The 11,506-nt window shown below is 38.2% G+C and overlaps 2 protein-coding genes across 2 annotated transcripts in view; both read left to right on the top strand.

Moving 5' to 3' along the window:
• The window catches only part of LOC143019772 (uncharacterized), a 459,919-nt gene that overhangs the window by 88,052 nt on the left and 360,361 nt on the right, over positions 1–11,506 (top strand). The gene's annotated exons all lie outside the window — the stretch shown is intronic.
• LOC143019771 (cuticle protein 6-like) lies at positions 4,846–5,809 on the top strand. Its single transcript, XM_076175753.1, has 3 exons — positions 4,846–5,020; positions 5,278–5,382; positions 5,554–5,809. The coding sequence occupies exons 1-3, from the start codon at positions 4,862–4,864 to the stop codon at positions 5,758–5,760; spliced, it is 471 nt and encodes a 156-aa protein (XP_076031868.1). The 5' UTR covers positions 4,846–4,861; the 3' UTR covers positions 5,761–5,809.

Below are 11,506 nucleotides of genomic sequence, written 5' to 3'. Positions count from 1 at the left end.
GTCATTCTGCTTTGTTGGATCGCTTGCCTGTTGTTGCTGTGTTTAAAGCGATTAATCTGGAAACTGGATGAGGAAGGATTACTGTTCCAGCCTAGATTCTATGAAGAGTTGGCCAGCGTGATTGACGGTTTCAGTACGTCATCTCCGAAAGACTGGTTATGTTGAATATATATTTTCTAGCCATAAGCATACATGTAATCTCTTTTTGAGATAATGTGATTAATCATTTTGTATAAATTTCAAATACTCAATAGCAAGGCGTGTTGTCTTGGCGGCCATGTCTGTTTCCACCGTGACGTCATTTCTTTGGTTGTTTGTAAGGAAATTGGTGTTATTGTTTGCTCTTTTTTATAGTTATTTCCTGAGTGTTGGATATTATTTTACAACCGCCAGCCTAGATGGATCCATCTTCCCTGTAAAGGGGCATGTTTTTTTTTTTTTTCTTTTTAAGCGGTCGTAATACTTTATGTATGTATAAAACATTTAGTTTTATTTTTCACGTTATTGTTGTTACGCAGTAGTACCGAAATTCCAAGATCTTGTTTAGCAATGTCTACTAAACATAAGCTGCCCTCCTTTCTCAATAACCAAATATCACCTCAGACAATGGCTCACACTTTCACGCTATTACATCAGGATCCTTGTGTTCTTGAATTTTCTGGTGATGATTCCCATTATAAAGTCATTGATCTTCTTCGCCAGTGCGAATATTGTGTTGTCAATACTAAAATTTCAACGGGGTCTGAGAAAATTTATTTTGTGAGGCCACAGCTTGTGCCTAACTCTTTGTCTTCTGTGATGTTATATGCTTCGTGTCTCGACCCCAAGTCTTTGGATTACAATTATGAACAGTTTATGTCTTATTTCCTCAAATATTTTTCTAATACCCCTGTAGGCAATTCCTTTCAATTTGTGTTTTAATCTGGCTGATGTTCTTCTACATTTAACCCTCCTGTACTTACATGTACCTATTGTAACAAGTCGATTGATTTTTGTTTTCGTCGTAAGCGTCATATACACAAGTCAAGGCAGGGTCATGTCTGTAGGAATGTATCGGGTGTTTCTTCTAATGTGACGCATGACCTCTCTAGAGTTGAGCCGCAGGCTAAGCTTAGCTACTATCATATCCATGATCATTGTAAATACTTAATTGATCAATGTTTCAAGATTTTTAAACTTAGAGTGGCGACTCCTTATCAGTCTAGACAATAAGCATAAAAATCTTAGGGGCAGACTAGCCGAGAGGGTTGCTATAATTCAGTGTTATGAGGTTAGGTTTGAATATATTCTCGGTAGAATGTTGCAGCAGATGCACTATCTAGAAATGTTAGCCAACCAATGACAGGGTTGATCAATTTTGTCTGTAGTATAGATGAGCTAGTAACCTTAGACGAGGAAATGATAATAATGGAACAGAGATACGATAAGGCACGGGAATCAGTAGTCCAGTATTTGATGAACCCAAGAGGAAATCCACAAAACTAACAAAAGGGTATAATATAGAGGAATTTCATTTGACTAATGAACTTTTGAATAGAAAAACAGTTGTAAGTAGGAAATATATTGCTAGGGGCTCAGTGAAGCAGTTGGTAATACCACAAACTCTTCTACAAGAGGTATTAAAGTTACTTTATGATAGTGATTGTAGTCCACATCCAGGAAAAGGTCAAACTTATAGACAAGCACAACTTGAAAACTTTTGGACAGGTATGAAAAAAGATATTTATGATTATATAGAAATTTGTTTGAAATGTGCTATGGTGAAAGGAAATACACCAAAACCTGCTCCTATGTTATCATATCCCATTCCGCAGAAACCTTGGGAAAGGGTTCACATAGATATATTGGAATTACCTCGTCTAAAGTTTATAAACAAGCGCTAGGGACCCGATTTTATTGCTGTTTATGTTGATCGAACAATGCTGTAGTTTTACTTGAGGACCCGGTCGTTGTGACCAGCATCCCCAACAACTCAGCTTTCTAGTGTCTAGTGTCATGAAAGTATTCTGTAATCTGAGTTGATGCCATCTAAATCTCTTCATGTGAAGTTTATTGGAAGAGTGTTCGTGGGGTGTAGTGATTTAAAACCGTATTGTGATTCAGCAAGGGTTATGTGATGTTATAAGTTATAGTATGAGGTGTTCTATTACTTTGGAAGGAATGCAGAGAAGTGTGATTGGGCGGTGTGATGTTGGAACTTTTGGGTCTTTGTTGGGTTTGGGAATGGTGATGATTTTATCATTATTTTAGGTTTCGGGTATAGTGCGAATAGTTGTAGTTTGCAATGTTGGTGAATGCATGTATGCCATGTGGTTCAATGCGTTTTAGGTGGATTATATCTATGTTGTTAGGACCACAGGTGGATGAGTGTTTGGGTTTATGGATTATCTATTTTTTCAGGCTGTCTACGGAGAGTGTATAGTGTGAGTCTGTGTGGAAGTCTTTCTTACGTCGAAGTGAGGGGCGAGATGGCTTGTCTTCGAACAGTGAGTGTGTTTACTCGTTGTCGTGATCAACGCCATTAAATCTTATTTAGTTTAGAGTAGGATCTTCATTACAATAGCACCTTAACAAAAATTTTAGGTGGATGTCGTTAAGCAATTTTATTTATCTTATGAATGGACTTCGAACCGAAGGGGCTAGAAAATGAAACAGAATGATAATAAGAATAAACAAGTAAATAGATAACAATCAAATGACTAATGAATAAACAAATAAGTAAATTCATTAATGAATAATACATAAATGAATTTATATATTATATATATATATGTATGTATATATATGTATGTATATATGTATGTATATATATATGTATATATATATATTTATTTACATATATATGTACATATATACATACATGTACATATATATATATATATATATATATAGATAGATAGATAGATAGATAGATAGATAGATAGATAGATAGATAAATAAACAAACGATGAAATCAACTGTCACCCGAAAGAGTAGAAGCACTCTTCACAATTATCATAGAAAAATATATGATGACTTTAAATGAGTGATAAGAGACAAAATAAACGCAAATAATTACTCTTACTGTATATACACGGATTGGTCCAAACAAATGCACGGTGAGACTCACATGCACTAATACATTTACCCGAACAATCACACGAGATGTACGATTACGCGAACACAAGCAAATACAAGTCTACAAAATGGTTAGATAAATCCAGACTACATTGAGAGTTAGGAAAAAACGAGACTGACTCATTGTTTGAAGACTTAATTCGGTATAGATAACTGGTAAAAACAGCATGTCGAGATTACGTTTCTACAAGATATGATCATACCTGAGAATAGAGACTCAATGAATAGGACGACTCTGACGTCATCGGGAAGGGTGACACGTCAAAAGAATCGTTCATGTCAAACAAGTTGTGGATATCTTTGTCCGAGTTTTTTTTTTATCATTGCGGAATTGTTTTTTCTTTCATCCCCAATGATCATTATATGATTAGAGACATTGTTCATTAGTCTTAGATAGGGTACAGGGTTATTATTACTGTAATGAGAGGATTGGGGTATGCAGTAGGAGAAGCAAAGTTGAATTAAATGTGTTGGTTTTGCTTGTACGTTGCTTTCATCATCCGCAGGATGCACCCTACAACAGCAACCCTTCAGCAGTGTTATGAATCTTGTATGAGGCAGGAACATGAACACAAACCACCTAACATAGCTCACCAACCCCACTTCAGCTTACGGCGAAACATCTTCGACCAACTATACCCATTAAATATCCTAGATTAAAAGAAAATATCTTGGCATACGTCTAACTACCAATCAATCAACTAAATGTAATCCACTGTTGAATATAGATCTCTCCCAAATACTCCCATGAATGGAATGAGCGTGCCAACCTCTGTCACGTCACTTCTACAAACATTTCTATCTTGTCTCTTCACCTTTTTGGTCTTCCTGTTCCACTCTATCCATCTCGCGGTGTCCTTCTCCCTTGAGGGCTAACTGTCTTCCCCAATCAATTAAGGTTATATTAGGGTAGGTTAGTTGGGTAAGGGTAGGTTCTGTACCCTTACCTTGAGAGAGTAGAAGCATGGGGCAATAGTTGAAAAAAGTCAAATGAGTCCTGCAAATGAGCAAATGAGCAAACAAAAAATTAGAGTGGATTATTCAAATAGAATGTATGACGTATGAGGTTTAGGCATGAACAGAGAGAAACATAAAAATATGGAACAAAAAGGATGGGGGTGAATTTCAGGGATGAAGCAGCAAAAAAGGGTGATAAGCATAACATTTTTTTTCATCATCGTCTTTTTACTGTTAATGTAATATCTCATTAAGGTAGATACATTTCAAGATAAAAGACTGCAGAGACGACATCACTTTCACTGCAAGACATGCTATTTCTCCAATTCACTGTACTTTTGCAAACATTAATCCCAGTGCCCTTTACACTGTTACTATGGTCATCGACGTTTTCAAGGCTACAAAACTGGACTCTGGAAGGGCAAGGGTAGAGATCTCACAAACATCCTTGACAAGGGTTCGAGTACCTGCCGTAAGTAAGTAGAAGGCTGACAAGTCTATAGTAGTCGGGTAAGGTAGGGGTATATAAACGACCCAGACTTCGTGTATATTCAGTTCACTTCTGCTTTCTGGACTAGCAACTGTCTGAAAAGAGTTCTTCATATTCAAACACCATGCGTTCCATCGTGCAGGCTTTGATTGTGGTACGATTCAGTTGTTGGTTGGAGGGTTGACAAAAACTCGGTGAGATTCTCAATATCCCATCCAAAGGAGAATACAGACGTGTTAGAATCATTTTTTTCTTCTTCTTCTTCTTCTGATGCAGACTCTGGTGTTCTCTCTCTCTATGGGAGACGATTCGTCAGAGGAGATCGTGGGTCCTCTCCTCTCCACCTTCCAGGGCGTCCAGCGCGAAGTCCAGCACCACGTAAACGACGGCGTCTACAAGTTCCTCTTCGCTCTTCCCCAACAGGAGCGAGCTGAAGAACGGGGTACTGATGGAAAGGTAAGTCCTAGTTTAATATCTTCTACAATGCCACAGTAACTTCCAATTGCAATCATGCAAAATTACACACACATTTGTACTTATATACATGAAATGTGTATCAATATAAGTATTCATCTAAGCTTTAAACATCTTCATAAGACAGAAGTGAAAAACCTATTTCATGAGAATAGGCATTCGTCTTGATCCTTCAAACAATAGACTTGCTCGGGGATTCACTCCTTCCTTTCTTCCCTCCTTCCTTCCTCCATCTTTAGGTCATCGGGTCATTCGCCTTCGTGGATCCTCATGGAGAAGAAGTGTCCCTCACCTTTGACGCTGGAAGCTACGGCTACCTGCCCCAGAGCGCCCACCTCCCTCAGGTAACTACCTCTGTACACGTGTACCATGTCTCTTCGTTTACGTTTCATACTGATCTCAACTCCAATGACCGACTACTCGCGATAACAACAAATTAGTCTTGTGTGTGTGTTTGTATGCATACATCTTGTGGAACTGCCTCTTTGACCGAGTACCTTCGTACCATTTTTCAGTCCCCGGTAGACACCCTCGAGGTCCAACAAGCTCGCCAGAACTTCTTGGCATCTTACCAGAGAGTCGCTGAATATCTCGATGACCTGCACTCCGACGAGGACTCTGACTCCGACGAATCCTCTGAGGAATCACTCGAAGACCTCTTCGGAGAGTCTAGCGAGGAGGACAGCGACGAGGACAGCGACGAGGATGAAGACAAGAAATGAACCCAAAGTATGAAGAACATTTGACTAAGATATATTCTGCAATCTCATCCCCAATGTCCACAATTCCAAAACGACTAAGGCATTTTCAGAGCAGTAATGTTGTTAACCTCTGTGGTTTATCATTACTCCATCAACAACCACCCCTAACTTGAGTTCTTCTGCTTGTAACTTATTTATTTATGAAAAATAAATCTTTTGTATCTACAATAGAACTTTGTTACTACTGCAGACAAGAGACAACCTCAATATTATCATGTTTATGTGGTATTTCTATAATGCCGAGCTATTTTCTTAATAAATAAGATGAAACTAAAAATAACTCTTTTATATCCTTTATATCCGTAATAATAACTGACAGCATATAATTTAGAATATGACAATATCCCCTCTCTCTCTCTCTCTCTCTCTCTCTCTCTCTCTCTCTCTCTCTCTCTCTCTCTCTCTCTCTCTCTCTCTCTCTCTCTCTCTCTCTCTCTCTCTCTCTCTCTCTCTCTCTCTCTCTCTCTCTCTCTCTCTCTCTCTCTCTCTCTCTCTCTCTCTCTCTCTCCATATATATATATATATATATATATATATATATATATACATATATATATATATATACATATATATATAATGCGCTTAGCTTATATCTCTCTTGATGGCTTAGTTGGAAAGTCACTGTCGTACTTATCATGAGGATGCCCTGTTTGAGTCCTGGGCAGTACCACATTTCAATTTCAAGCATGCTGACCTTTGATGGCTTAGAATTAATGTGAATTGTGGTTGTTAAATGTATCTCTAATCACTGGGATCCATTCAGTGTTGTACAAACACTTTCCCGCGTTCGTGTACTTCCAATTGTACTATCATAGTGGAGATGGGTTGAACGCAAACTTTTCATATATGTGTATGTAACTCGAGCATACAAATATTTAAGAAATAATGCGCTTAGCTTATATCTCTCTTGATGGCCTAGTTGGAAAGTCACTGTCGCACTTGCCATGAGGATGCCCGGTTCGAGTCCTGGGCAGTACCACATTTCAATTTCAAGCATGCTGACCTTTGATGGTTTAAAATTAAAGTGCATTGTGGTTGTTAAGTATATATATATATATATATATATATATATATATATATATATATATATGTATGTATGTATCTACTATAACAAAGTAGTAGCTTCTGTCTGTCTGTCTGTCTAATTGTTTGTTTGTTTGTTCACGAACTCCTTCTAGGGTTTTGGAGATAGACCCCTTTAACCGTATATATTCTGATACATTGTCACTGCAAGTACTTGGATAACTATATTTCATTTAAAAATATTTTGGTTTGGGTTAAGGGTTAAAGTTAGGTGGGGTATGGTGTGGTAGCACGCCAATACTGTGGTGTCCCCTTAACCTGCATAGCACTTTTGTGACATAAAAATTACTATGATTAAACAAATCATTGTATGTGTCCATAAATATTATTTATGTTTGTGAAATCAATGTTGCCACAAACTATGATAGCCTTTGTAAAGAGAAAGCATATAAATGTAAAATGATTGTATAATTTTTCCAAATGTTAAAATACTGGTTATTTTTATTTGATTTTTTCGCGGCAGGCGAGTTGAGAAATATTTAAAGTGTGTTTCAATTCTTCTCTTACGACCGAGTGCCGTTCACCATGTAGTGCTAACGATCCACTATAATGGTTAAGTTAAAGATTATTCACGAACTCGTCCTAGGTTTTTGCAGATAGACCCCTATAACCATATATATTCTGAAACCTTTTAATCCAAGGTACTTGGATAACTATCTTTCACTTGTCTGTCTGTTTGGTTTTTTGTTTACGAACTCCTAGGATTTTGGAGATACGTAGACCCACATAACCATATATATTTTGATACCCTATCACTCCAGGCACTATATTTCATAACATATATATATATATATATATATATATATATATATATATATATATATATATATATATATATATATATATATATATTTTTTCTTTAGGGTTAAGGGTTATAGTTAGGTTGGTTATGGTTAGGTTAGGGATTATTCATGAACTCGCAGCAACGCGCGGGTAATTTGGCTAGTACGTATATATATATATATATATATATATATATATATATATATACATATATATGTATATATATGTATATCTATGTATGTATATACATATATATATATACATATACATATATATATATGTATATATATATATATATACATATATATGCATATATACATGTAAGTGGAGTAGGAAACACAGGAGTCTTAGTCTGAGTATATTCCTGACTAGTTTCGCAAGTATGCTTTTTCTTTTAATTTTTTTTTCATTCCTTTGAAAAAGCATACCTGCGAAACTAGTCAGGAAAAAACTCAGTCAAAGAATTCTGTGTTTCCTACTCCACTCCATATACAAATAATTTCCGACAATCGCCCTGGTAATCGAACCGAGGTATAGCTTGACTACAAACATGGGAATTACAAAAATGGTCTCCAACTTGGAGTTAACCTAACTCTCGAAGAACCTATGTAGATTGCTAAATGCCTTCCTTACCTAATTTCCAGTCCCCGAGCTCAACACATGGAAAATAAGAACGATCATTCGAGAAGACCAATCAGAGAGAAAGGAAGTGAAAAGTAGAGTCCTACAAACCTGTCTACTTGCACCAAATATGCCTTATGTAATAAACAACCTAACAGAAAGAATAGCCAAATGCGCGTAGTACAATTATCAATGACTCAAGAGAGGACTTAAAAGAAAATACCATCCTATTTAGACTAGAGGCAATATACAGACTAGATATGGGGAAAGTATCAAGAATATTAAAAACAATAGTGCTTTAAAAAAATTGAGAGTAAAATAGGGACAGTGAAAATAAGGAAGAACGAGTGAAGAATGTGTTAAGAATGAGTTATGTTTACTAGTGGTAGAGCAAGGAAATCGACCAGATTAAAATATCTAATCTAGTTACACAATGTACAGTTTTAAGTTCAAATATGAGATAAACGCAAAGCAAATGGTAAGCAAAAATCAAAACGAGTAAAGTTGTTAGGACTTGTACGATAAGACACGCTATAGACACAAAAAGTTTACAACTTTCCCTGTCGCAAGGACCATGCCTTCTCACAGCAAACAAGCCCTCAAATATAGTGATTATAGTCACATTCCTTTCATTGCAAGTCTTTCTTCACCTCCAGGTACTAAGCGCACCTCTGGAGATATTACCCGCTTGCCCTTCACCCTGTTACCGTGGTCAACGATGTTTTCAAGGCTATGGAACTGGATACCAGAAGGACAACAGATCTCATACCCATTCTTGAGTAGTATGCGGGTGGTAACTAGTGGGTATATAAGGGTCTGAATCTTCACTGACTTCAGTTCATCACTACCCTTTGGACTAACAACACCTTCTACAAAGTCTCAGACTTGTTGTTATTGAGTATAGATAACATTTGGACCGAAATGAATTCTCTTGTGCAGATTATCATTGTGGTACGATTCAGTTATCGTTTTGGAAGACTGAAGCATTTAATAAAATCGTGATAAATCGCTGCCATAGGAAGAAGCCATCTTGCTAAAAGTTCTCGTTTTACCTCAGGCTCTGGCGTTCTCTCTCTGTATGGGAGACGACTCGTCGGAGGAGGTTGTGGGTCCTCTGCTGTCCACCTTCCAGGGAGTCCAGCAAGAGGTCCAGCACCATGGAAACGACGGCGTCTACAAGTTCTTCTTTACTCTCCCTCAACAGGAACGCGCTGAGGAACGCGATACCTATGGCAAGGTGAGATTGATATTGATATATCATATAGGAATCAAAATATCTGGTGCTGTCTTTGTGTACATATTACATGTGTTAAAACTTAGATTTCCATGCTTAGAATCATGAAACAGTGAAGTTCCTCTGGCGATCATGCTTAATCTTTCGTTTAGGTAATTGGGTCGTTTGCCTTCGTGGATCCTCATGGTGAGGAGGTGGCACTTACCTTCGACGCTGGACAAAATGGATACGTGCCACTGAGTGACCATCTGCCAAAGGTATCTATATCATGGCACCTAAAGCAACTTTTCCAGAGTTGTCATATATGTTTCTGAATAACAAAATTGATAAGTTTGACTAGACAATTCTTTGTAGTATGCACTGAGTTCTATGTGTTTCGAATCCTCATTCTTCAGGCCCCAGTATACACCGATGAGGTCTATCAGGCTCGTCAAGAGTTCCTGGCATCATACCAGAGAATGGCTGAGTACCTGGAGGACTTGCACTCCGACGAGGACAGTGACTCCCTCTCTGATGAATCACTGGAGGACGACTCTGAAGAATCTAGTGAGGAGGACAGTGACGAGATATAAAAGATTCGATCTGTGAGAAGACAATTCATCTATAGTTCAACTCAAAGCCTGAGTCTCAGTAGACTTTACCTCTGAGCAACTTGGGCAGTTTGAAAACAGTACAGTTCAATGGCGTCTGTAAATGTTCAAATTAGTTTGAACAAAAGCATAGCACTTATGTGCCCACTTCACCTTGGTTCTCAAGGTCATAACTTATTGATCCATGAACTCTTTCTCCGTCTGGAACAGAATCTAAGAACTGTTGTAGACTGGGAAGGACAACATTCTTAACTTATATATTCCAATGGCATACCTTCATTATCTTAATAAACAAAGATATGAAACGAATACTATGATTTTTATATCCTGCATATACCTATGGATTGTTGTATGAAGTGGAAGATATATAAGTGGATGGCATATAGTTTTTGAGTTCAGGCGAGTCCTGATCGTAAAATTAACGACAGAAGGAGAGGTGTAGCGCCACAGTGATCATGAGTTTGAAGATTGAATGATATTTAAGGGACAATAACGGTGTCGGATATGAATTCTCCTATAACACTCTGATGAACAGCTGAGATTTTAAGAAACTTTAATCGTTTGCGGAAAACAACTAACATAAATTAAACTTAGTAAGACAGTTCTACTTGTTTGCAAAGGATAGGTCAACATTAATTCTCAAGGTAGATAAGAAGGCACAGGCGTATGGATGGATATGTCCAGTGAGGGGAATTTTGATGTTACATACATATACATATACCAAGGCTTCTTCCCCCTTACAAGGGGGTAGCCAAAAAGAAAAAGGCATAAAATCATTCCCACCCATTCCATCCCTCAATACACTCCACACACCTCCACCCTCCCTCTTATCTGAGCACCTCTTGAATGACGGGTCATCCCTGCACCTTGTCCACTGCCCTGGGTCAGAAGCAGTGTCGCAAGACACAGCACATCCACAGCAAGGCCGCTTCATCAAATCGGAGACCCCCCCTCTCCGTCCCCCAGTGCATAAAATGAGATGACGGGGAGAAATCCCTTCGGGCTGCGTCAAATTTAATCACACATACTACCTCACCCCCATCCCCCCGCCCATTCCACCTCATGCAATCACAACATCATCCATATACAACCATTCTCCATTCACCCCTGTCTTCTGTCCTCTCCCGTCCTTCCTCAACTGACATTCCCCTCTTCCCCAAAGCCCCCTTCACCCCATCCATCCACCTCATCCTAGGACGTCCCCTCATGTTCACTCCCTCCACATCTGCCTTCCATACCTCTTTTACTAGTCTTTCTTCACTCATTCTTTCCATGTGTCCAAACCATCCTAATATTCTTTCATCAGCCCTATCTCCCAGCTCCTTTTCCACCCCTGTTCTCCTCCTCACCTCCTCATTTCTCACTCTATCTAGCCTAGTAACCCCCATCATACTTC

This window comes from Oratosquilla oratoria, chromosome 38, assembly GCF_046742065.1.
Source record: "Oratosquilla oratoria isolate Oo_2021 chromosome 38, ASM4674206v1, whole genome shotgun sequence".
In the NCBI taxonomy this organism is placed as follows: Eukaryota; Metazoa; Arthropoda; class Malacostraca; order Stomatopoda; family Squillidae; genus Oratosquilla; species Oratosquilla oratoria.
The sequence above is the reverse complement of the archived record's forward strand: the minus strand, read 5'-3'. Positions and strand labels throughout refer to the sequence as shown.